This window comes from Pseudorca crassidens, chromosome 5 (genome assembly GCF_039906515.1).
Source record: "Pseudorca crassidens isolate mPseCra1 chromosome 5, mPseCra1.hap1, whole genome shotgun sequence".
NCBI classification, from domain to species: domain Eukaryota; kingdom Metazoa; phylum Chordata; class Mammalia; order Artiodactyla; family Delphinidae; genus Pseudorca; species Pseudorca crassidens.
In genome coordinates this window covers 68,504,979-68,526,644 of record NC_090300.1, presented here as the reverse complement: position 1 = coordinate 68,526,644, position 21,666 = coordinate 68,504,979, and the positions used below count along the sequence as shown (strand labels likewise).

The following is a 21,666-nucleotide window of genomic DNA, read 5'->3' as shown; positions in this document are numbered from 1 at the left end:
GCAGAGATCTTGCCTGTCTTACTCATCACTTATCTCCAGGCCTTTATGCAGTGCCTGTTCCATAGTATGGCTCAATAGGTGATGTATGGACGGGTGAATGGATGGATGAATGAATGTGTGGGTGGGTGGATGGATGGATAGATGGACAGATGAGCCACAACACAAAAGTGCTGTCCTTCAGTTACAAAGAGGACTGCCACTGGAGAATTGATCTCCTGTGCCACTCTCTCAGGGAACAGCACCTGCCAGCAATCATGCCACCTAAGACAAAAACTTGGGTGTCACTTTGACTTCTTTCTTACTCACTCCTTACAACAAACCAGCCCTGTCAGTTCCACCTCCTGTATTTTAGCTTGTGAATCCCTTCTCTTCTCCTGAGCCCTACTGTCACTACCTTTGTTCAGGTCCTTCCCAATTCTCTCCTGGGTTTCTCCTGAGTTTCTACACCACCTAAAAACCATTCTCCAGGCCTGCAATCTGTACCCACCCCTTGCAGTCCACTCTCCAGACTTGGGACAGAGTGATCTTTAAAAAGCACAAGTCTGTTCAGGTCACTACTGCCACCCCCTATCACCACCCCCACTTAAGGATGGTCCATGACACACTACAGACTTTAAGATAAAGCTCAAACACCTACACATGGCATCCCAGCTTTTATAATCTTGCTCCTATCTGCCCTTCCAGCCTTATCTGGCCAATCCACCCCTCCTTGAGTTCCAGATCCCCTCTAGCAGGTCTGTGCTCTCTCTTACCCTGTGCCATTGCTTGGGCTTTTCCCTCTGCCTAGAATGTTCTTCCTCCACCTTCCCTATTCCTTTCCACATCCTTCGGAACTCATCATCCACCTAGGATGAGTGGTGGTCCCACTAAGAATTGGATGTCCCTCCTCCTAGGTGGTCCCAGTGCTTAGCACACGACCCTATGATCTGTTTCCTTGGCTGCCCTTCCCCGGTGTCTGGCCCGTGGAGTGCTGTGTTTTGTTCTCCATTGCACCTAGTACACCCCATCTAGTCCTGGCACAACGAATATTTCTTGAATCGATAACTACTTTGTCTCACACCAAACGTGCACTTTCTCAAAAGCGTATTTGCAATCAGCATCACGTCTTGGACAATTATGTGACCAGTCAAGATAATTAACCAGGGATTAGGGTGTGGTCTGTGACTCTGGAAAAAATCTATTAGATTAGACATGTTGGGAACATGTATTTTTAACCAAAAGTCAAGACACATGATCTGACAAATATGATCACATATTTTTCTGTCCCAGAAAAATTTGAATGTATAATGTCTACGGCTACCCAACCTGATCTGTCATTTAACCTTATTATGTTATCCAAACATGCCAACTCAAAAGACATTGAAATTATAACTGATAAGTAAGTAGCTGACAGTTTTGGTGAGTTTATCATGCAGCAAGCATTATGGGAAGTGCTCTGCAGTCATCCCATTTAATCTTCTCAACTACCCCTTGAAGCGGATCTTTTTATTATCTCCACTTTACAGATCAGGAAACTGAGGCTTAGGTTACACAGCCAGCAATGGACACTTAACCAGCAATGGAATAGCAGTCTGTTTGATCCTCTCAGTCATTCTGTGATACTGACCTAACCATGACCTCTTAACCTTATTAGATCATCAGAAGAGCCACTTCTGGGCAAAAATAGCTTATGGCTTCTGGAACTTTTTATTAAAACTCTAAATCTCCTGGCAATAACTTTCAAAAGTCATGATTCAGACCAGCAGTGATATTTCAAGTGGAATCATAATGCGGGTCTCCTGGCTGCAGAGATGCCTTCACTGCTGTAGAGACATCCTCAACCTTGACATGTATGACAATCTGTGATTTTCCTATTACTGGGTCTTTTGCCATCACTGTCTATTGAAAGGCACTGACCCTCATTCTGTCCTCCCTGCGGAACCCTCTCTTTCAGGGTTAATCGGTCTGTCCTCTTCCTTGGGTGTCATTTCACTGGGATCTAGAGCAATGTTTCTCAAAGTCCTGACAGCTGACCACCTGCATAATGATCACCTGGGCACTCATAAAAATGCGTATTCCTGGGCCCCGCCCCACAGCTCTCACACAGAATCTCTACAAATCGGACCCCAGGAACTAGCATTTTAATCACATTCGCCAAGTAATTCTTACGAATACTAATGTCTCAGAACCACAAATGTAGTCTCCAGATCCTCACAGCTCCAAGTGTGATCCCTGGACCAGCGTTAGCAGCTTATTAGAAAACAAGGAATTCTTATGCCCAAATCCTGAATGACTGAATCAGAATTTGCATTTCAATGAAATCCCCAGGTAGTTTGTAATCACATTACTGTGCATACAGAGAACTAGTGATCAGAGCAGTGTTTCCTATGCATATCATGGCAGGCATAGAAAACAAAAGCATTTGTTTGGCATTTCTGTCACACAGAAGAGAATGCCAGCTGTGGCATGGGGAGGGTGGTGCTCAGCCTGCCCCAGACCCCAACCTGGCCACCCTGAAGGCTGAGGAGATTGGTATCTCAGGCGTACCTGTGCCGCAGCATGCTGGTTGAGAAGCAGTGGTCTACTTAAAGCACACCCAGTCCTTCTAACTTTCTTCATAAGCATAACTCCATAAATCTTGCTTACTCTTTTTTTTTTTTTTTTTTTTTTTTTTTGGCAGTACGCGGGCCTCTCACTGTTGTGGCGTCTCCCGTTGCGGAGCACAGGCTCTGGACGCGCAGGCCCAGCGGCCATGGCTCACGGGCCCAGCCGCTTCGCGGCATGTGGGATCTTCCCGGACCGGGGCACAAACCCGTGTCCCCTGCATCAGCAGGCGGACTCTCAACCACTGTGCCACCAGGGAAGCCCTGCTTATTCTTATTTCCTTCATCATTTGTCATTTCTTCTCCTGCATACCAAGAGTCAGAAATCTTCCCAACTAGGTCTTAGAACTAGGTCTTAGAAATCTTCACGCAATGGGAGGACACAGTCTCATCTTCAAGTTCTAGGTGAACTCTTTGAGAAATGTAGAGAGAAGTTTTGTCTGTTATTCTAAACAGTATGACCTAAGGAATACTAGGAAGAAATAAGAGCCTTCTTCCCTTTGAAGAATGCTCCTTTCCTCTTAGTCCACAGATCTGAGGATGGAGGATCCGCAACACGCAGAGCGGCATCCTCTCTCCTGAAGAGTGTGCCAAGAAGAATGTGATTCTTTTAAATCCTTCCTCAGCAGAATCTGCCAGCTTATGAACTGGACAGTGTCCCTTCTCTTAGCCAGCCCCTGATAAGGGGATGACAGTTGGCATGGAAGGAATGGAATACCTTCAGAAACACTTCCTGGTGAGACCATCTGATCAGAACGACCAAGTGTCAGGACACACCATCTGACTTCGCAAAGCTCCCGGCTGCGTGGGAACCCCATTGTGTTTCTTTTTTTCCCCCAATAAGGAAAATGTTGAAAATTTTTAAAGTTCAAAATAGTGAGCTCTTACTTTGAAGCAAATAGAACAAGGATTGTCATAGCCTAAGCAAACACAGTTGAGAAAGAAGTGGGGGGAACTGTTGCTAGCAAACAACTCGCGTTTTTTCTTCTCTTTCCACCTTGACTGCAAATCTGTGTCCAATTCTCTCCACTCTGCTTCTCCCATTCAAAGCACAGGCAAAGAAGCACACATTTTAGCTGGTTTAACGTTGGGCTGTTCCCCCTCTGTCCTGAGAGTGTACATCCCTCAAGTCTCAAAGGGCTGTCTGATCGTCCTTTTGTACCCCAGCTATTGAAGTTCCTCTGCGTTAGTAGTAGAAAGGACAGTGACCAGAGCATGCTGTCCCTTGCCGCCTCTGGTTGACTTTCATGGAACTCCTCCCTTGATCCAGATACGGAGGCAAAGCAGGCCTTTCTCCTTCTCTGACCAGGAAGTTCACAGATCTGTTGGCAGTTCACCCAGAGTAGCCGTGATGTCTAAGAAATAAATGGGTTTTTCTCTAAGTTCATAGCAAGAACGGTTAGTTAAAAATGTTCCATCCCTGATCCGATTAACACGTACTGAAAACATAAGACTGGGGACACCGACAGCAAAGCTGTTGTACACGACCATTTCAAACACAGAACACTGAGTCATCTTTCTGCTTCGTGGTCCAGGATGAAGAACAAGCTGTGGTACTTTGAATTCGGCACCTCAGAGACCTTCGCAGCCACCTGCAAGAAACTCCACGACCACATAGAGTTGGAGGTGAGTTCCCAAGGCTTGCTGGACCTTGGTTCTGCTCCTGGACTGTTACGCACCCTCAGGACATGTCCTGGAGCGTCCTCAAGAGGTGATCCCAAGTGTAGTCCATTGTACATCCATCCTGTTCCCAACACATCCACGGCCTCACTCCCAGGAGGCTCCAGTCACGGGGCCTGCCTTTCTCGGCCCGTCCAGACCTAGAGGCCCAGTGGACTCAGGGCCGCAGTCCCTTCCGGCCCTCAGCCCTCTCCCCACTGTGGCCTTGAAATTTCCCCTTTTCTGAGAGGTGAAGGCAGGTGCTGCCCACGCAGGGAGAGGAGCTGCTGTGAGGGTAGAGGCAATGTCCCAAGCCTGGTAAAAGTCTGGGAGCTGATGGCCACAGGGCTGAGGGGTCTGGGGGTTGAGGCCGGAGGTGGCCAGACATCCCCCAGCTCGCCCGCCGCTGCTTTCAAGGAGCTGACTCACAGGCACCCAGGGCTGGCTTCATGGGCGTGCAACCTGCACAGTCGCTCAGAAGGACCCTTGGTTTAATGCTCTTCTGACACTGTCTTGAAATTCTTGATGATTTTTTAGCAAAGGGCCCTGTATTTGCATTTTGAACCAGGCCCCTCAAATTACACAGCTGACCCCACTGGTGCACTCGTGTTTTCCTCACTGGGCTGGCACTTGGAGCAGCCTGACTCAGACACTTAGCTTGTCAGCTTCCCTTCCCGGCGGAAGCTGCCCACTTCCCACCTCTCACCCCGCATCTGCTGGGCTGCTCTCTTGAGGTCTTGTCACTTCTATGAAAAGGTCTGCTTGGTCTCTGGCCACCTGAAAGCCCAAACTTCTCTGCACACCTGCTGCGGGACCTCAGGCCCATCGGGTCCCTTGCCCATAGTTCTCAGTTTACCAACCCGCACCCCCGCCACCAACCCCTTCCCATGGGATTCAAGGCCTGTAGTCTTGTTTTCACTTGAGAAGAACAAGTGAAAGGCCGTCAGAGAATTCAGCCAGGATGGGCTCCTCCCGGCCCATGGGCTTTGTCCCTAAGCCTGCAGTAGCAGTCAAGGGGGTCCCGGGCATCCCTTGGGGGAGGAGCCCTTCGCCTGAAGCAGTGTGGGAAAGCCCTGCCACTCCCTGCAGAAGGGAGCCTGCATTCACAGGGAGTTTTCACAAACAAAACACAAAGCCAGAGATTCTGTGCTTCGCTTTGACTCATCTGCCTGTCTCTCCCCAGCGGTTGCCGGGTTACCAACCCCAGGGTGGGAGGCGCCGCCCCAGCTAATCCCCTGAACTTTTAGCCAGCTCAGTCAGAGGGCAGAGAGGCCCAGGAGCCGGGGGCACATGTCCCCAGGTGGTACCACCTCCACCGGGGAAAGGCTGAGGAGCCCGCTGTGCCCGCTGTACTCTATGGATACGTAAATCCACGGCCAGGGAGCTGCAGGGAAGGAGGAGAGGGCTGGGCTGGAGACTGAACGTGGCTGGAGCTACGTGTGCATTTTTGCTGTTGGCATGATCATCTGCTGGGGTGTCTTTAAATACACCCCAAGTGAGGGACAGCCCTGGCCTAACCACTGCCAGCTGCAGACACACAGCGACTGCTTGTTCTCCCTGCAGCTGGCCTTGAAACTGTGCCCAGAATAGAGCAGTTCAGCTCCCCTGCCTCTGTGGGCCCCGCCCTCCCAGCTCCCAGCCGGCAGCACCCTGGCCCCCTCTGAGTCCAATACTGAGTGGCTCTTCTTCAACCACAGAGGGGGCTGGTGGCCTCTGCAGAGGGTGAGGGTGTTCACACTGTGGGTCGTTGGGGGCTTTGGGAGCACGTCTTATTTTCCTTAGCTCCCCATAATGAGTCTTTAGTATTTATTCAGGACGCTAAGGATGGGGGGCTCATATGACAGGCAGCTTCTCACAGCCCGGAGGATTTGGGGCAGGCATCATTCTGTATCCAGGGAGCGGTGGGTGGACAGTCCTGGGTCTTGTGATCCAGAGGAGGCGAAAGAGACAGAAGGGGGAGGCGTGTGAGTGACAGGTGTTAGGAGGCTACAGGGCACCACAGGTAGATGTGAGAGCATCAGGGGCCTCAGGAAGAGCAGTAAGAGAAGGTATGTTAAGTGACCTTCTACATGTGGTCACTGCACACAACAGCCCAGGCCTGGGAGGACCAGCACACTCATCAGTTCAAGGTCAGAGATCCCGGGAATAACCGCACGCAGGTATTTATACTACATACCATCGTTTCCAAAGCCCTACCACAGCCTTTATTCCAGAGTCACACAACAAGCAGTGAGCTAAGTAGGCCAGGTATTCTTATCCCCTCGTCACAGAAAGCAAGCTGAGGCACGGAGGTTTAGAAAGATAAACAGAAGAGAGAGAAAAGCAACAAGGGAAGAGGGGGAAGAAATCACAGGCTCTGACTGCCTACTGTAATGTGTCCTCATTTGATACAATAACCCAGTGAGGCAAGTATTATCATATTTTGTTAAATGAGGAAACTGAGGCTCAGATACATTAAGTAACTTGACCAAGATTTCATTGCTGGAAACTTGTAAGACAGGAGATTTTAGGCATCCTGGAAGGAGTTAACTTAGAACACAATAAATAGAGATGGACCTAACAAGCGCTAGAAATTCGGCAAGTTTTTCAGCATGGGCGCACTGTTTCTTCCTCCTTTACTGAATGTGAGACCACTTGGTCCCCTCTCAGCTGAGGCAGCTGGGCAGGTCTGCTGAGCAATGCTTTAAGAGAACAGAGGGCACAGTCCTACTGCTCGTTTGAGGAAGGAGGGGGCTCAGGCTGGACAGGAGGAGAGTCAGAGAGGGAAACTGCCTTAAAGTTTACTAAACGTTTTCCCACACAGCATCTCATTTTATTTTGATCCACAGAACATGCAAGGAAGATATTAATGTCCTCACTTTATGGGTGAGGAACCTGAGGCTGAGAGGTTCAGTGACTTGAGAAAGGGCACAAAGGTAAGGGGTTCAGGGGAACAGATAGGAAAGTCTATTTCTAGTTTCATGTCTGTGTGTCACCTTGGTAAAGCTTGGATGGTGAAACTTAAAGCTAAAATGAGCTTATGCAGGGAAGGTCTCCACTGAAGGTCTCTCACAAGGAATACAGCCTGTTTTTCAGAGGCTTGTGGCCTACTGAGGCCTAGGACACTTGGTCCCTTCTCTGAAATAAAGCTTACAGCCCAGTTGACAGAACATACAAGAGCTGGTTAATATAATACTTACTTAACTAGTGCTAAGGAAACTGGATCCGGGGGCCTTGAGGAGCCACGTGAGCAATCACCCTGGACACTATTTTGGGGTCAAAGGCTAAGGCTGGGGAGAAGGTGACTCCAGATCTACTGTTCACCTGCAGACACTTGGTCTGGGTGGGGGTGGGGGGCGGTACTCAGTGAAAGGGGCTTGGCCTGGACAAGCGTTAGCCCTCCTCAGTGGAAGTGTGTTGTCTGGGCCTCAGTATTCTCATCTATAAAATGGGAAGAAAGGGGTTAGCCTACTTCCCAGGGCTATGATTCAGATTAACATTTTCAGGTTTGTTATTTTTTTAAGTTAATTGGCAGTGGTGCTAAGTGCCTCACGGAATCTACAAAGCAGCCCCAAGTGGCAGGCATCATATCACCTTTCCAGAGATGGGGATAGAAGCTAAGAGAAAGCGAGAAGCTCGCCTGAGGTCCACAGCCTCTGAGTGGTCAGGTCAGGCTTCAAATCCAGATTTGCCCAAAACTCGGGAGTTTCAGGGCAGTACTGGCACCTTATTCTAGAGCAGAGATTCTCACGGGTACGAGGTATGCTTGATCTGCTCGTAGTCACATACTTTTATTTATTTTAACATTTCAGATAACATCAAAAGCAGGCATGAGACTTTTACATTTATGAAAAAGAGAGCAAAAAATTATATATTGCGAATGCATGCTCTAAATGTTTCTTCCACGGGCACACAAAGCAAGCTGTGAAAGTTAGTGCCGTTCCTGGGAAATGGGTGCTCCTAAATTGCGGTTGCCTCTAATTAAGAAGCCAGCATGTCACCCACATGGTTGTCCTCAGCCCTGGTCTCAATGTCTCTGACTTCCCTTCCCTTCCAAAGCCGCCTTTGATGTTTATTCTAATCTGATTTTACCTGAATAAATGGGTGGGGGAAGGGTGAGGGAGGGACACAGTGAGTCACCTCCTGCACCCCAGGCCCAGAATAGCCTTGCACAGGTTTTGAGCTGTAGTTACATGGAGCAAAAGAGGCAGGCTTCTGCTTGAGCACTTATTTTATTACAAGCTGTGGAAAATTTTCATTTTACTGGTTAAAAATAAGAACTTCCAAAATTCCTTGATATTGTATCTACTTTTAAACAATGTTCACAAGGGAAGCCTAGCCAGCTCCACTAATATGAACCTCTGCATGGGGAAAAGTGAGTCCAAATGTGGAAGCTGCTTCAAAAGAATCTGTTCCCCAGTATATTTTGGGAATCTCTGCACATCAGTTCCCCCCTTTTAATTGAGGATTTTTTTTAATACAACAAAGTTTTGAGAACTTTTTAGATCAAACCCTCCCATTTCCCCCTCACTTAGAATTGGTGTTTGTCAATATTTTGTTGTATTCCCTTCAAGTTTCTTTGTAACCAAAGAAGTAAAATTTTCTGGATGGAGTCGAGTTCCCACAACCCTTTGGTGCTCTGCAGCTTGCCTTTTTCACTCACCATTAAGTTCTCGAGACCTCTCCGTGGTAACGTTGCCGGAGCTGGTTCATTTCTTTTACCTGCTCCGTGCTGTGGGGCTCCCACACCACGATGGGGAATATCGCACCCCGCGATGGGAGGAGAAGCAGAAATGGGAACTCTCAGACACTGCCGGGGCACAGACAGCAGTGGTAAACCACTCTGGAGAGCAGTTTGACAGCAAACGCTGAACTGAAAACGCACCTGTAGGCCCAATGACCCAGCAGGTTCTTCACGTCCTAGACCTGGAGAGCTTCCTGTACGTGAGTTCGCAAGGGGATGAGCATGGAGGTGCAGTGCAGCACTGTTTTATTAAAACAAAACGGAACCAACCCCAAAGGCTGTGTTAGTCTAACACTTCAAAAAGATGGTGTGAGTGAAAGTACTAAAGGCCACTGAATCATATATTTTAAAATGGTTAACTTGGTGTCAGGTGAATTTCATCTCAGTTTTTTAAATGTGATTTTTACAAAAGGGAATGTGCTGGGCACAGTACTAGGGATCTTGAAGCCATAGCATGAGATGGGCCCTGTCTATGAGAATCCTCAATTCTAAAACTAATATTTAGCACAGCCATGTGCATGTAAAGAAGCTGAGTAAATAATGAATCAGATTACTTTAAGATTGAGCAGATATCTTTAGCTACTCCAATCCAGTCAAGTGTCATTACTTTCCAGAAGAGCGAAATCAAGGACTTTACAGGTTCAGTAGCTTGGCCAAGTTCACCCCGCCAGTAAGTGGCAGGAAAGAACCCATGGCTGCCTTGGTATCCACTGGCAATTTTGCACACTCCTCAATTAGAGGGAAGAGAACTTCAAGCACTTTGGCCTCTTCTGGCATCATCTACACCTTCTCAGCTTGGGCGGGTAGAGCCTTTCAGAGCTTGGAGGGATGAAGGTGGGAACTAGCTAAATGCTCAGCCCATCAACACAGCCACAGTGATTCCAGAGGAGATGAAACGAAAACGTATTCATGGGGAAGGGAAAGTTGAGAAGAGCATTGCAGGGGCTTTTGAGTTCTTAGAAAACAAAAGGTGGCAACCTGATCATTCATCAAACCCTGGAGTCAAAGACTGGAATGGGCCTTAGAGGACATCCTCTCCCGTCTCTGGAGTCCATTCACTTCCTCCATCGAGTCCAGGGTCTCCATCTTTCCAGCAGCATCCTCACTGTGAGGCCACCCAAGGCAGCTGGTGCTCTTCAGATTTCTCCTTCTTGCCCATCCTACAGTTCTCACTGCTCCAAATACCCCAGCCTCAGTTTCTTCCCGCTCCCTCCTACTACGTGTGCTAAATTCTCTTCTTATTATAAAAGTAATCCAAATCCATGGTAGAACATGTTAAACCATAGAGAGGCGAAAAGGAAAAGTAACGCACAGTCTCAGCAATCAGGGATCAGTACTGTTCTAATGTTGACCTTATTTCAATCCTGTAATAATATTAGCCTTTGTGTCTTTAAAAGCAGCCCTCTGGAGGACCTCTGTGATTCTTTGATTTCCTAAATCTTTATCCATTTTTAAACACAGCTCCATCCTTTCCGTCTCTCTCCCTCTTTCAGCCACGCACTGACTACAAGTTTCCTTCACTGATCCTTAAAATCTTTCAGCCTACTACGAAGAAATTGTTTCTATCAGTTCCTCTTTAAAAATCCATTGTTTGCTTACAGTTTCTGACACGTAACTTTTTCTCTTAAATGACCCTCTTTTTTATTCCCTACACATGCATCCCCTGTATTTCACTTCAAGCCTCCATTCATCCTTATGCTTTTATTTTCTTGTTCTTTTCCATTTCCTTTGTTCTTTGTGAATTGCTTTGATTTTCTTTGTCTTCAGACTCCTGGCTACATATGCTTTGTGTCTCCCAAGGACTTTGGAATAATTTTTAGGGATGAATTCTCATGCCTACATTTTCACAAAGCAGGCGGGGGTATATGCAACAGAGTGGATAGATGAGGCCCGAGGAGGTCTCAGGAGACTGAGGCTGGGGTCACATGACTCAGCATGTTGGGCTAGAAGGCACCTCCACACAGATTCCTGGGCGATCTCTCGGCCTAACCTCTGCCCCAACGAGCTTATTAACTTTTCTACCCACCAAGGTCCCTTAGTGAAAGAAAAACTTTCCCCAAGCTATGTCTACCAAACAAATGCATCTTTTAAATAATAATGACCTGTGACGCCCTGTCAGTGGGAAATGTATTATTTCTCTTAGACTTTTTAGAATATTGAAAAGAATTCATGATCTTCACCTCTACACTCAGGAGATTCAGGGACCTTGGATGAGAGCTATTCCCATCCTTTTCTGCTTCTACAACTGGGTTATGAAACAGGCAGAGAATATTACATACAAATATGTTCATTGGCTATGGTGGATAGGTCTTTGGTTATCTATCTTAGTGAGGTCGTAAACTTGCTGATCCTAGTATTCTATAGAAGAGGAGTTAAGAAAGGAGAAGAATTGACTCTTTCAGGAAGGGCATATAATCTAACAAAGGAGCGGTTAAATAATGGGTGCACATACACGCGATATCTCAAGTCCATTGGGATCCACAAGTTAGTAACAACAGCAGCCACTTCCTGAGTACTCACCTTGCAACAAGCTCTGTCCCAGCACTTTGGTACACGGTCTTGTTTAATCCTCATAACAGCTCTGCATGGTGTGTATTATTTACTCAAGGAAATTGAGTCTCCTAAAGATAAGTACTGCAAGATCAGATCAGATGAAAGCCCACATGCTCCCACAATGCCACAGCCCTCCCGGTAGGAGCTGGCCTCTGCATTACACCTCTGCTTTCCCCCTAATGTATGTGTCAGCTGAGTTGGTGGTGGGGCTCCCATTCAGGACTTGGCATATCTCGTAGGCAGTCGGCTGTCTGAAGCAAGGCCTCTATCTTATTCATCCTGTCTCCCCGGTACCTGAAATGAAGTAATTGCTCTCTAGTTATTGATTGTACGATTTGAACCCAAGTGTAAAAAAAAATTCCATAATTAGTGTGAACACTAACAGAAATTACTACTTGACCAGACTCAAGTGATACCTTTTTGCTGGAAGCCGCCAAAGTAAACGGGACCCACCTTGCTCCAACTGCAACACAGTGGGAGACGGCTGAGCTTGCAGTCCGGTACTCAGGCCTTCTCCTAACTGTGAGGTGAGTGGGAAGACCTCCCACGCCCATCTCTGAGCTGTTGCTGAGAACTTTGAAAGTAGCCGAGGGTCTGGGACAACTGTGAACCCAGGACAGGAAATGCCAGAGTTCTCCCACCTCTTTCCCACCCAGGAGAATGAAGACAGTGAGTGGGCAGAGCCCATATGGCAGCAAGGGTGCAGGGCTGCTAGGGGGTCAGAAGAAGTGACTCTGAAAGGCAGAAGGAAGAGTCTCCATCCTGAGCCCTCTCTGGTGGCCAAGAAGCCTACCTGCCCCTATGGCCATCAGCCCCGCTCTATCTGCAGGCAAGTCTGACCCTTCAGAAAGCCGCATCCACCCCAGGTTGGTCTGAGCTCCCCAGACAGACAGCAAAGCCCATGAATCGGCATCCAGAGCAAGAATGCCTCAACACACCAGGACTTTTTTTAACTTGGGGAGGATGGAGCAGCGGATAGGAAACGGCGTTGCCCTCTGTCCAACTCTGAGGCAACCCACCACCGTGAGCTCTGAGAAACAGCAGTTTTGTTTTGGAAACTGGCATCCAGGGCAGGCTTGCTCCTGGAAATGAATTTGGTTCCCCCTCAGCTGCAATGTTCTACTTCCAGCCTCCCTGCCAACACCCCCTTCCAGCTGCCCCTCTCAAAGGCACCATTGTGCCCGCCTGGCACAGCAACAGAGGAGGGATGAAGAGGAAGAAAACATTTTCTGCCCATGGGATGTTCTTAAGCAGGTTGTGTGTACATGGCTTCAGTGCTGCATTCCTGGAGCCCACACAAACCCGCCAAAATGCCATCATCCCTGTCACAGATGGCAGCCACTTTCCAGTCTAACTGGCCCGCCACCACTCACTGTCAGAGAACGCGGAGCATGCAGCTAGATGGACACGGGCGGTAGGAGGGGGACCATGATGACACTTTTTCAGCACAGCACTTTAGCCTGCCAAAGCAAGGCTGAATGAAGACTCCGAATCTCTGAACTGGAAGGGGATCTGGTCCCATGTACCGCTCAACTAAAAGATTCGTTCTGGCATATTCTGATAAGTACACATCCAGCCTTTTCCTGAATACTCCAAGGGTAGGAAGCTCACTACTTTTCCAGAAGCCTGTTCCATTGTTAGAAGGCTCTGACTTTCAGAAAGTTCTTCACGATGTTGAGCAAGGATGTATGTCCCTTTCATCGCCATATCCTTCCCTTGTCAGCCCTTAGCACAATGCTTGGAAGAGAATAGAGGCCCAATAAGTGTTTGTGGGATGCATGACTGAATTCCCCATCTTTGGGCCTATTTCCACCATCTGGGGGCACACAGAACATGCCTTTCTGCTCTTCCACACGACTGCCCTTCATAGGGCTGAAATCTATCTTCCATGTCATCTCCTATTGATCTTTGCCGACGTCCCCAGTTCCTATACAACTTGATGTACAGACTCCTGGCTATCCTGACCACTCTTCTCTTGATAGACTCCATTTTTTCCAGTGTTCTCCTTGAAATGAAGAATCAAATCCCTTACGTCTAGAATACTCCAAAAGTAGTCTCATAGATAACAAAGCACAAAATTCCCAGGCCTCAGGTACATGCTCTATAAGCTGGACTGTCTTCTTGATCTCGTCATTTGCATCTTCTGCAGGAAACCTGTAAGTTCATGAAGCCCACCACAAACCTGGATAAACTGGGAAAACAAGGACCTTCCTCAGTTTCACTGACTCAGTGTTTCCTCATCTGTAAAAAAGAGGATACAAATACCAACCTCGCAGGGCTGTAAGGATTAGACATAAAATATATGAAGTGCCTGGTTCATAATAGTTACTCAATAAATTATATCTATTAATATTATCATATAACACATGTGTATTAGTATCTAACTGCCCAAAGCAAGACATTAGCTCCTAAAATGCTATAAAACAGCTCCTCTGAATGCAGGGGAAGCCACTGCTCTGGAAGATTTAGCTACATGCCAGGCCAAAAAAGAATTTTTTAATGTAGATAATACCAGACTGTCTTTCTAGAAATGTTATCATCACTCATCAACACCACTCAATTTCTTCCCTTTTCTTCCCTCAGGATACACATCAGATTATTGACACTAAAAACATTCTCTCTAGTTCTTCTCTAGGGAAGATAGACAGCACTATTTGCCCTGACTGCTTTTCTTTCACTCCCAATAAATTTCTCTGTTCTGGCCATAGGCCCTGCAGATATGCAGATATCTACGGCCTTCTCAGTGGTATGCTGGGGCCAGCTTGCCTGCTGGCACGTCTCTTCCTAACTCTGCTTTCGGGGATGTCACATTTGTAGCTTGAAATTGGCCATAGTGGGAATATTTACACTGTGGAACACCACAATCAGAGCTTCTTTTTTTCCTGGAGATCCCGCTGTTAAGCATTTAGCAGGATATCACTGCCTCTAGCGTTGACCTGCAGGAGGTCCCTTAAGAAAAGGGACTGTGTCGCATTTCCACTCCATCCCCAGGGTCTAGCACAAAATAGGTTCCCAACATTCTTGATGGATGAATGAGTGCTTTTTGTCTTCTGTCCCTTAATGTTTGTCTCATATACATCATGTCCCATGTGTCCTATTCTTATTACCAGCTGTTCAGGTATAGAGTTCCCTTAGCTGTGATCAGAGGACCATTTCTTGCAGACTTGGATTAACCTTCCGTATTTCTCCCTAACCTGGGCATTCAGTCCACTTTATTCGGTCAATATACTCATCCTGGGAAGTTGTGGGAACTCGTCTGGAAGGAAAAAAACCTTGTCAGGTTTCTTTAAGGAACACCTTGGTTTTTGTTTGGGGATCCCTGTACACATTCTTCCAATTAAAAAATAGTTATATTGGACTTCTGAAATGGGTAAGACATACCAGAACTACAGAAAACACAGAGCCATGGAACATATGGTCCCTCCTTTCTGGGAGCTTAAAATCTCCTAGGGACAGGCAAATATGCCTGATCTACGGCAGAATATACATTCCATATACGACAGAAAAACAATGCAATGAAAATTCAGAGAAGGGGAAGATCAATTTCTAGCTAGAGCAATTTCCTCTACAGAAAAAGCCCCAGAGAGGAGTTAGCTTTTGAGCTGGAATAGGATTTTAATACGCATAAAAGAGCTGCATGGCAGTTTAGGCAGTGAGTACAGCAGAAACAGAAGCAAGTAGGCCCAACTCTGTGGCCTACATATGTGGCCCTAATTAAGCCCTAACTCTTCCAAGAGACAGCCATGTGCTCTAGAAAGGTAACTTACCACCTCTAGGCCTCATTGTTCTCATTTTGGTAATCAGACATTACCAAACCTAATGTTCCATCTGGCTTTACTGTTCTAAGATTCTGTGCTTTGGCCCTCATCCAGCTGCCAAAATTCCTCTTTACAAAATCACTCATGTCCTCTTGGTGGCCAATCTAAATGACCAAAGGTCTAATTCCAGATCTGATGACTCTGATTAGCTATGTGACAATGGACCATTCCTTTCACCTCCTTAACCTCCATTTTTCTCATCTATAAAATGAGGTAATTAGACTGAATGATCTTTCAAGACTCTTCGGTCTTTGATTCCATGAGAACACAGATGCAGAGATGAGAGATAGAGATCCTTTTTGGAGAATGGAAAGGAAGAATGCACAGAGAAAATGGCATTTGTAGAAATTTGGAAGAAGAGCACAGAAAGGGTGCTAGGGTGTCCTCAAGTGTATCCTACCACTAAAGGACTGTAATAATGGGTCCAGACAAGGATCATCGTCCACTGATTAAGAACTCTATAATGGAAGAGTCAGGCTGACGACACCTGAACCCACTAACCAACCTGAACATCACCAAAAAATGAGACAACTAAACTATGTGCCTCCTGATGAGATGCAATAGGAAATACACTGATAGAGTATTCTTGCCAAAATGTCAACCCTGAATTTGATCAAGTCTCCAGATAGGCTGGGAATATGTTTTAGAAACACCTCAGAGATGCAAAGTGTGGTCCGTCATACATGCAACCTCAGTATCACCAGGGAGGATGTAGAAATGCGGTCTCAGCCCACCTCAGACCTCCCAAATCAGAATCTGCATTTTAATCATCCTGAAGTGATTCGTATGCACATTAAAGTTTGCTCTGCTGTACAGGACAAATGACCCATTACCCATTTCCTTCAATAAAATATTATACGGCAAGAAAAAAAAAAAAAAAGAACAGGGAATTTATAGATCAGAAGAAACCTAAAAGATGTATCAACCAAATTCACTCTGTAGACCTTTCAGACAAAACAATTTTTTTTCCAAATGAGACTGTTGAGGAAATTTGAACAATTACTGGCTATCAATGTTAAAGAATTATTGTTACTTTCTAAGAGTGATAAGTGAATTGAGATAATTCTTTTTTTAAGAGTCTTATCAAAAAAAAAAAGTCTTATCATTTAGAGATACATACAGAAGTATTTATAGATGAAATGATAGATCAGAGATTTGCTATAAAATAGTTCAAATGAACTGGGGTAGAGTTGAAATAAGATTAGCTGTGAATTGCTAATTGCTGAAGCTGAGATTTGGGGTACATGGGATTTATTATTTTATCTTCCTACATATTTGAAAATATCCATAATAGAAAGATTTTTAAAAAGAAAGTCCAGGAAGGAGTCACCAAAGATGGGAGAGACAATCAAGATAATGCAGAGGCAGGGAACCCAAGAAAGAAAATTTCAAGCTGAAAGGGGACAAATGCCCCCAGAGGCATCAAAGCCTGGGTTACACTTTATAATCTGGCCTGGAAGAGGTCATTCCAGAGAGCAGACACTGCCCCATGGCAGGAGTATGAAACAAAACTGCGTTCTAAACTGGAGAAAATCAGCGTAATCCGTGGCACCGTGAATCGAGGTCAGAAGACGGGAGAATTTCCTAGTTGCTAAAAACTGAAACAGGTCATCAAATAAATTATGGGATCTCCTTCTCTGAGGACCTTCCTAAATAGGATCGGACGGGCTGAAATGCAGGCGGCCTCACTCAGATCCGCCGCCTTTTTCAGGTCACCGAGGCCGGCAGGTACGCACCCGGGGCTCGGAAAAGCCCGAGGCCCGGGCAGGGAAGCACCACTGCCCTCTCTCACCTCCTCGGCTCTCTGCCCCTCAGAGAGCACGGAGAACTTGGCGGGTCCTAGTTCTGCCCAAAATTATGGGGATTTTAAGGATCTGAGAGGTGGGGGAGGGGGTTGGGGGAATGGGATGAATACGACTACCCACCGGCCCTCCACCAAACCAACCATCCCTTGGCTTAGGAACTAGAACTATGGGTACTGTCGTCGCAAGTGGGGACGACTGTTGAACTTGCCGACAGCTGCGGCCGGCGCAGCAAGGCCTGGAGCAGGCGGGCGCGGGCGGCTCCCGGCCTGGGCTCCGGCAGATTCCTGAACGGCTTCCAGGCGGGCAGGAACCGGGCTGGCCTGGATGCACCCCACCCCACCCCGCGCCTGCAGCGCTGCTTCCTCGGACCCGGGCGGCCCGCGTCCGGCACCTCGCAGCCCGCGCCCACTCTGAGCACAACTTGGGGCTTGTGCGAGCTTGCTGCCGGGCAGCCGGGACAACAGCTCTCTGTTTCGACCCATACCCGGCTGTAAATACCTGGGTTTCGCTGCAGCGCAGCCTCGGCTCAGGGGCGAGCCTGCCAGCCCGGTCCTAGGTTAGCGATGGCCAACGGTGAGCACAGGGACCGCCGTCCTTGCGCTCTCCCCAGGAGGCGCCCCCCACCCGGGTCCCAGCAGGGGGAGGGGGGCCCTATGACGTCATGGAACTATTGGAGGATTTAGCTCAGGAACCCGCCGGGAGCGGCCCTGGGGCCGGTGTTCCATTTAAGCCTACAGTGTACTTCTCTGGGCTCCACGTTCCCAGATCTAGCACGGCAACTTTCTACCTTTCCCGAGCCTTAAGCAGCCCTGGAGTTCTGAAAGAAATCAGTGTGTGGTGTCCAGGCCAAGAAGCGTGGAGAATGGGCATGCAGGTATGGTCAGGCAAGGCTCCCACTAGCATGAGCTGGGCCAAGGGGCCATTAAAATGCTTCCAGCAAGATCTCAGGTAGTGGGAGGATGATTTCAGGCTGAAAAATGCCTCATGGCACAGGTAATATTATTATGAACTGTAATAACAATGCAGACAGTTTTGGAATGCTGCTGTCTTCCAGAGACCAGTCAAACCCTCGAAGTAAATGTTATTTCCCCATCCCCACCCCATCTTACGGATGACAGATTAAAGCTCAAAGAGGTTAAGGAACCAACACAGGATCGCACAGCTGGCAAGTGACAGAGCCAGGATTTAAACCCATATCTCTTTGTCTCCAAGCCCAGGCATGCTCCTTCCAAGACAAGGCACTGCCTCTCAATTTCCAAATAGGTGCATTCCAAAGGTGGGGAGCAGCTACATCCAACAGTCCCCAGGCTCCCCCCACCTCTTCTACTCGCCCCAGTCCACCTATGACTCAGTGAGATAGTGGGGGAAGGGGACCTTCTATCATAAAGCAGAGTGAGGACTGTTTGCTCTTCCAGAGAGAGGTTAACGGCTTACCAAGTTAATAACTAACACTCCTAGCTTGTTATGACTAGAGATGGAGGGGACAGAGTACACTTAAAACAGCAGTAGGGAAGAAAGGTGACTTTATGGAATACCGTGTGCCAAGGACTGTGCTGTGCTAATGGTTTACTTTTTTTTTTTAAACACAAATCTGGCACAGAAGCAAGATATAATACTGATACCAACATTGACGTGCCAGGCACTGCTCTAAGTACTCTACAATACAGAGTAGTAGTGGGAGATTTCAATTATTCAAACAACAGCTGGAAGTTTAATTTTGCGACAAGTCTAGCATCAGCAAAAGTCCCAGTTTGCTGCACTGACTCTTTCGTCTCCAGAGTAGAATCTGGCATCTGACTTGCCTGGGTTTGCAACCGAGCTCTGCCAGCCTGTAGAGGGGAAGTTGTGTAGCCTTAAGCCAGCACCCTAACCCCTCTGAGACCCTGTCCCTTGGGGGTAGCAATGGTGCCTCCCTCACGGTGTTCATGTGAGCATCCCAAGAGAGAATGTAAGGGAAGGACCAGCACACGGAAGCTCTTGTCAAATAGCTGCTAGTATTATTATTATTACTTCTAGAAGGGAGGGGGCGTTTTGGCCAACAATGAATAAATTGAGGTCATGCGGAAGTCACTACAACCAACAGAGAAAGTGACTGAGTAGTCTAGGAGGTGAAAAGCGTTCAAGAACTCAATGCTGGGCACAGGGTTGAGCAAAGCTAATTTCAGAGTTTGGAGAAAAGTCTGACCCAGTGAATAAGTCAGAGAATAAGTCTGACATTTATAAATCCCTAAATAAGAATATGTGTGGGGCTTCCCTGGTGGTGCGGTGGTTGAGAGTCCGCCTGCCGAATCAGGGGACACGGGTTCATGCCCCGGTCCGGGAAGATCCCACATGCCGCGGAGCGGCTGGGCCCATGAGCCATGGCCACTGAGCCTGCGCGTCCGGAGCCTGTGCTCCGCAGCGGGAGAGACCACAACAGTGAGAGGCCTGCGTACCGCATAAAAAAAAAAAGAACATGGAAAGCATACCTCTTTAGGACTTTGACATTCCGAAAGAGTTTTTTTTTAATTTTTTCCAGAGAGAGAGTAGCCTTAACCAAAAATGGAAGAACAAATGATAAAGGTAGATATCAGAGCCCAAAGCTGATCCATAGAGAACTAACTGGCCTTGGAAAACATACACACTTGAATCCAAGTTGCTGGACAAACCTATAGATGGCATTCGGGGACCACTCTGACAAATCCAGAAAACACAGTGGGCTCCATCCAATGAGAGGCAAACACACAAATGCCCCAGTTTTTAAAAATTAGTAAAGGATACATTCTGGAAACCACAGACTGATATACTTCATCCCAACCCCTGGCAAAATTCTGGAATAAAGTATTAACCAAGTACTTGCCCTTTACAGATATTAGTGGCTTAATGTGAGTTCTCTTTATTCCTTTTCTGATAGAGGTTGTAGGGTGGTTATTTAGAAAATGCTATTTGATCTCAGCACAATGTCTTATGTTTTAGTGGAAAGAGCACAGAATTGAGGTCTGAACACCTGGATACTAGTCTAACTCCACCATTAGTAAGTTGGATGACCACAGGCAAGATCTTTAACCTCACTGGGCCTCACTGATGAAAGACAGGACATGTTCTCTTGGGTCCCTCTCATCTCTGAGTTCCATGATTCCATACTGTAATGAAAAGTGGGCTGGGTGACAGTCCTGTTCAGAGGGTGCAGCCCTGATAAGGCAGCCACACCCCAAGGGCCATTTAATGCACAATATCTGGTGTGTTAAACTGACCAAGGAGACGGCTTATTCCCTGTTTTGCCCTTTATATATGTGTATTAATGGACCTAATCTGCAAATAATAGGAGAGCTATTGCATAGGGTCACAGAATGAAGATTTAATATAAACTAGATGGACTGGTGGGGGCTTGGGCTGAACGTCAGATGAAATTAAGTGCAAAACCCTCTGTCTAAGTTATTTAAAAATACCTACACAAGTTCAGGATGGGGAAGACTGGGCTGAGAAGTAGATGATGGGATGAGGGCCTGAGTGCCTGAGATGACCACCCACTCAAGCTGAAGTGATTCAGTCGTCATGTAGCTGCTCATAAAAGAGCTAGTGCAAACTTGATCATATTTAACACTAAGGATAATGATCATGGGGGACATGTTGAGCCTCTACCTGGGCTCCCCACATTATTTCATTTCTGGGGCGTGATAATATTAGGGGATCCCAGCCCCAGGAAGTGCTGGTGACATTGCCGCCTGTGCCATCAGATTCTGCCATTGGTGTTCTTTTCAGTGCCAGGACCTTATGGAGTAGGACAGTAACAAACCGTAGTGTGTACAGAACGGGGCAAGTCCCACAGGAGGAGCCAGAGACTTGACAGTGCTCAACCCTGAGGCACAACTAAATGGTGCTGTGAGAGGGAAGAGAGAGAAAGGAGTGGGTAAGACTGAGACTCCGACAGCCTGCCGTCAACCTGTGTACTTCCGTTTGTAAGTTGTGTGACTTTGGGCAAGTAACTTAACTGCCTCTGTGCCTCAGTTTCCCCAAAAGTACAGTGAGGGTAATCCTAGTAACTAACTTATAAGATTATCATGAAGGTAATAAGTGAGATGTGTCTAAAAGCCTACCTGGCAAATGGCAACGTTTAATGCATATGCATGATGCTGCTGCTGCTGATGGATGTACATCATCGTGTACCCAGTGGGCACTTCCATGGAGGAGAAGGAGGTTCATTCTGTCTGACTTCAGAAGGGAGAATAAGACCAACGGGTGGAAGCAGGAAGGAAGAGAATCAGGTTCAACATTAAAAGACCTCTGAAATAATCAGAACTTCCTAATAAAGAAAGGAATTCCCAGTCACCAAAGAAGCTCACTCTCTACCATTTTGTAGCTGGGGAGACAAGTCATGGGGATGATAAGATACGATAAATTGAGAGCTGCAAAGAAATCAGGAAGTATGCCAAAATGAATGGCAACAAGCCCTACCTTTCTATGACTCATCTGTTAAGAAATCTCTGGAAGTTTGGATTTGTTGGTAACCTCAAAGATAGTGGATTTTTGTTGCATGCTTTTGATTT

The 21,666-nt window shown here is 47.1% G+C and overlaps 1 protein-coding gene across 9 annotated transcripts in view; it reads left to right on the top strand.

Annotated features, from left to right (window-relative positions):
• Positions 1-21,666, top strand: part of DGKG (diacylglycerol kinase gamma) — a 207,314-nt gene that overhangs the window by 137,649 nt on the left and 47,999 nt on the right. For all 9 annotated transcript variants that reach the window (XM_067738346.1, XM_067738344.1, XM_067738339.1 and 6 more), the window contains one exon: positions 4,118-4,208. In XM_067738346.1, the coding sequence (XP_067594447.1) occupies positions 4,118-4,208 (91 nt within the window). The remainder of the gene's footprint in view (positions 1-4,117; positions 4,209-21,666) is intronic.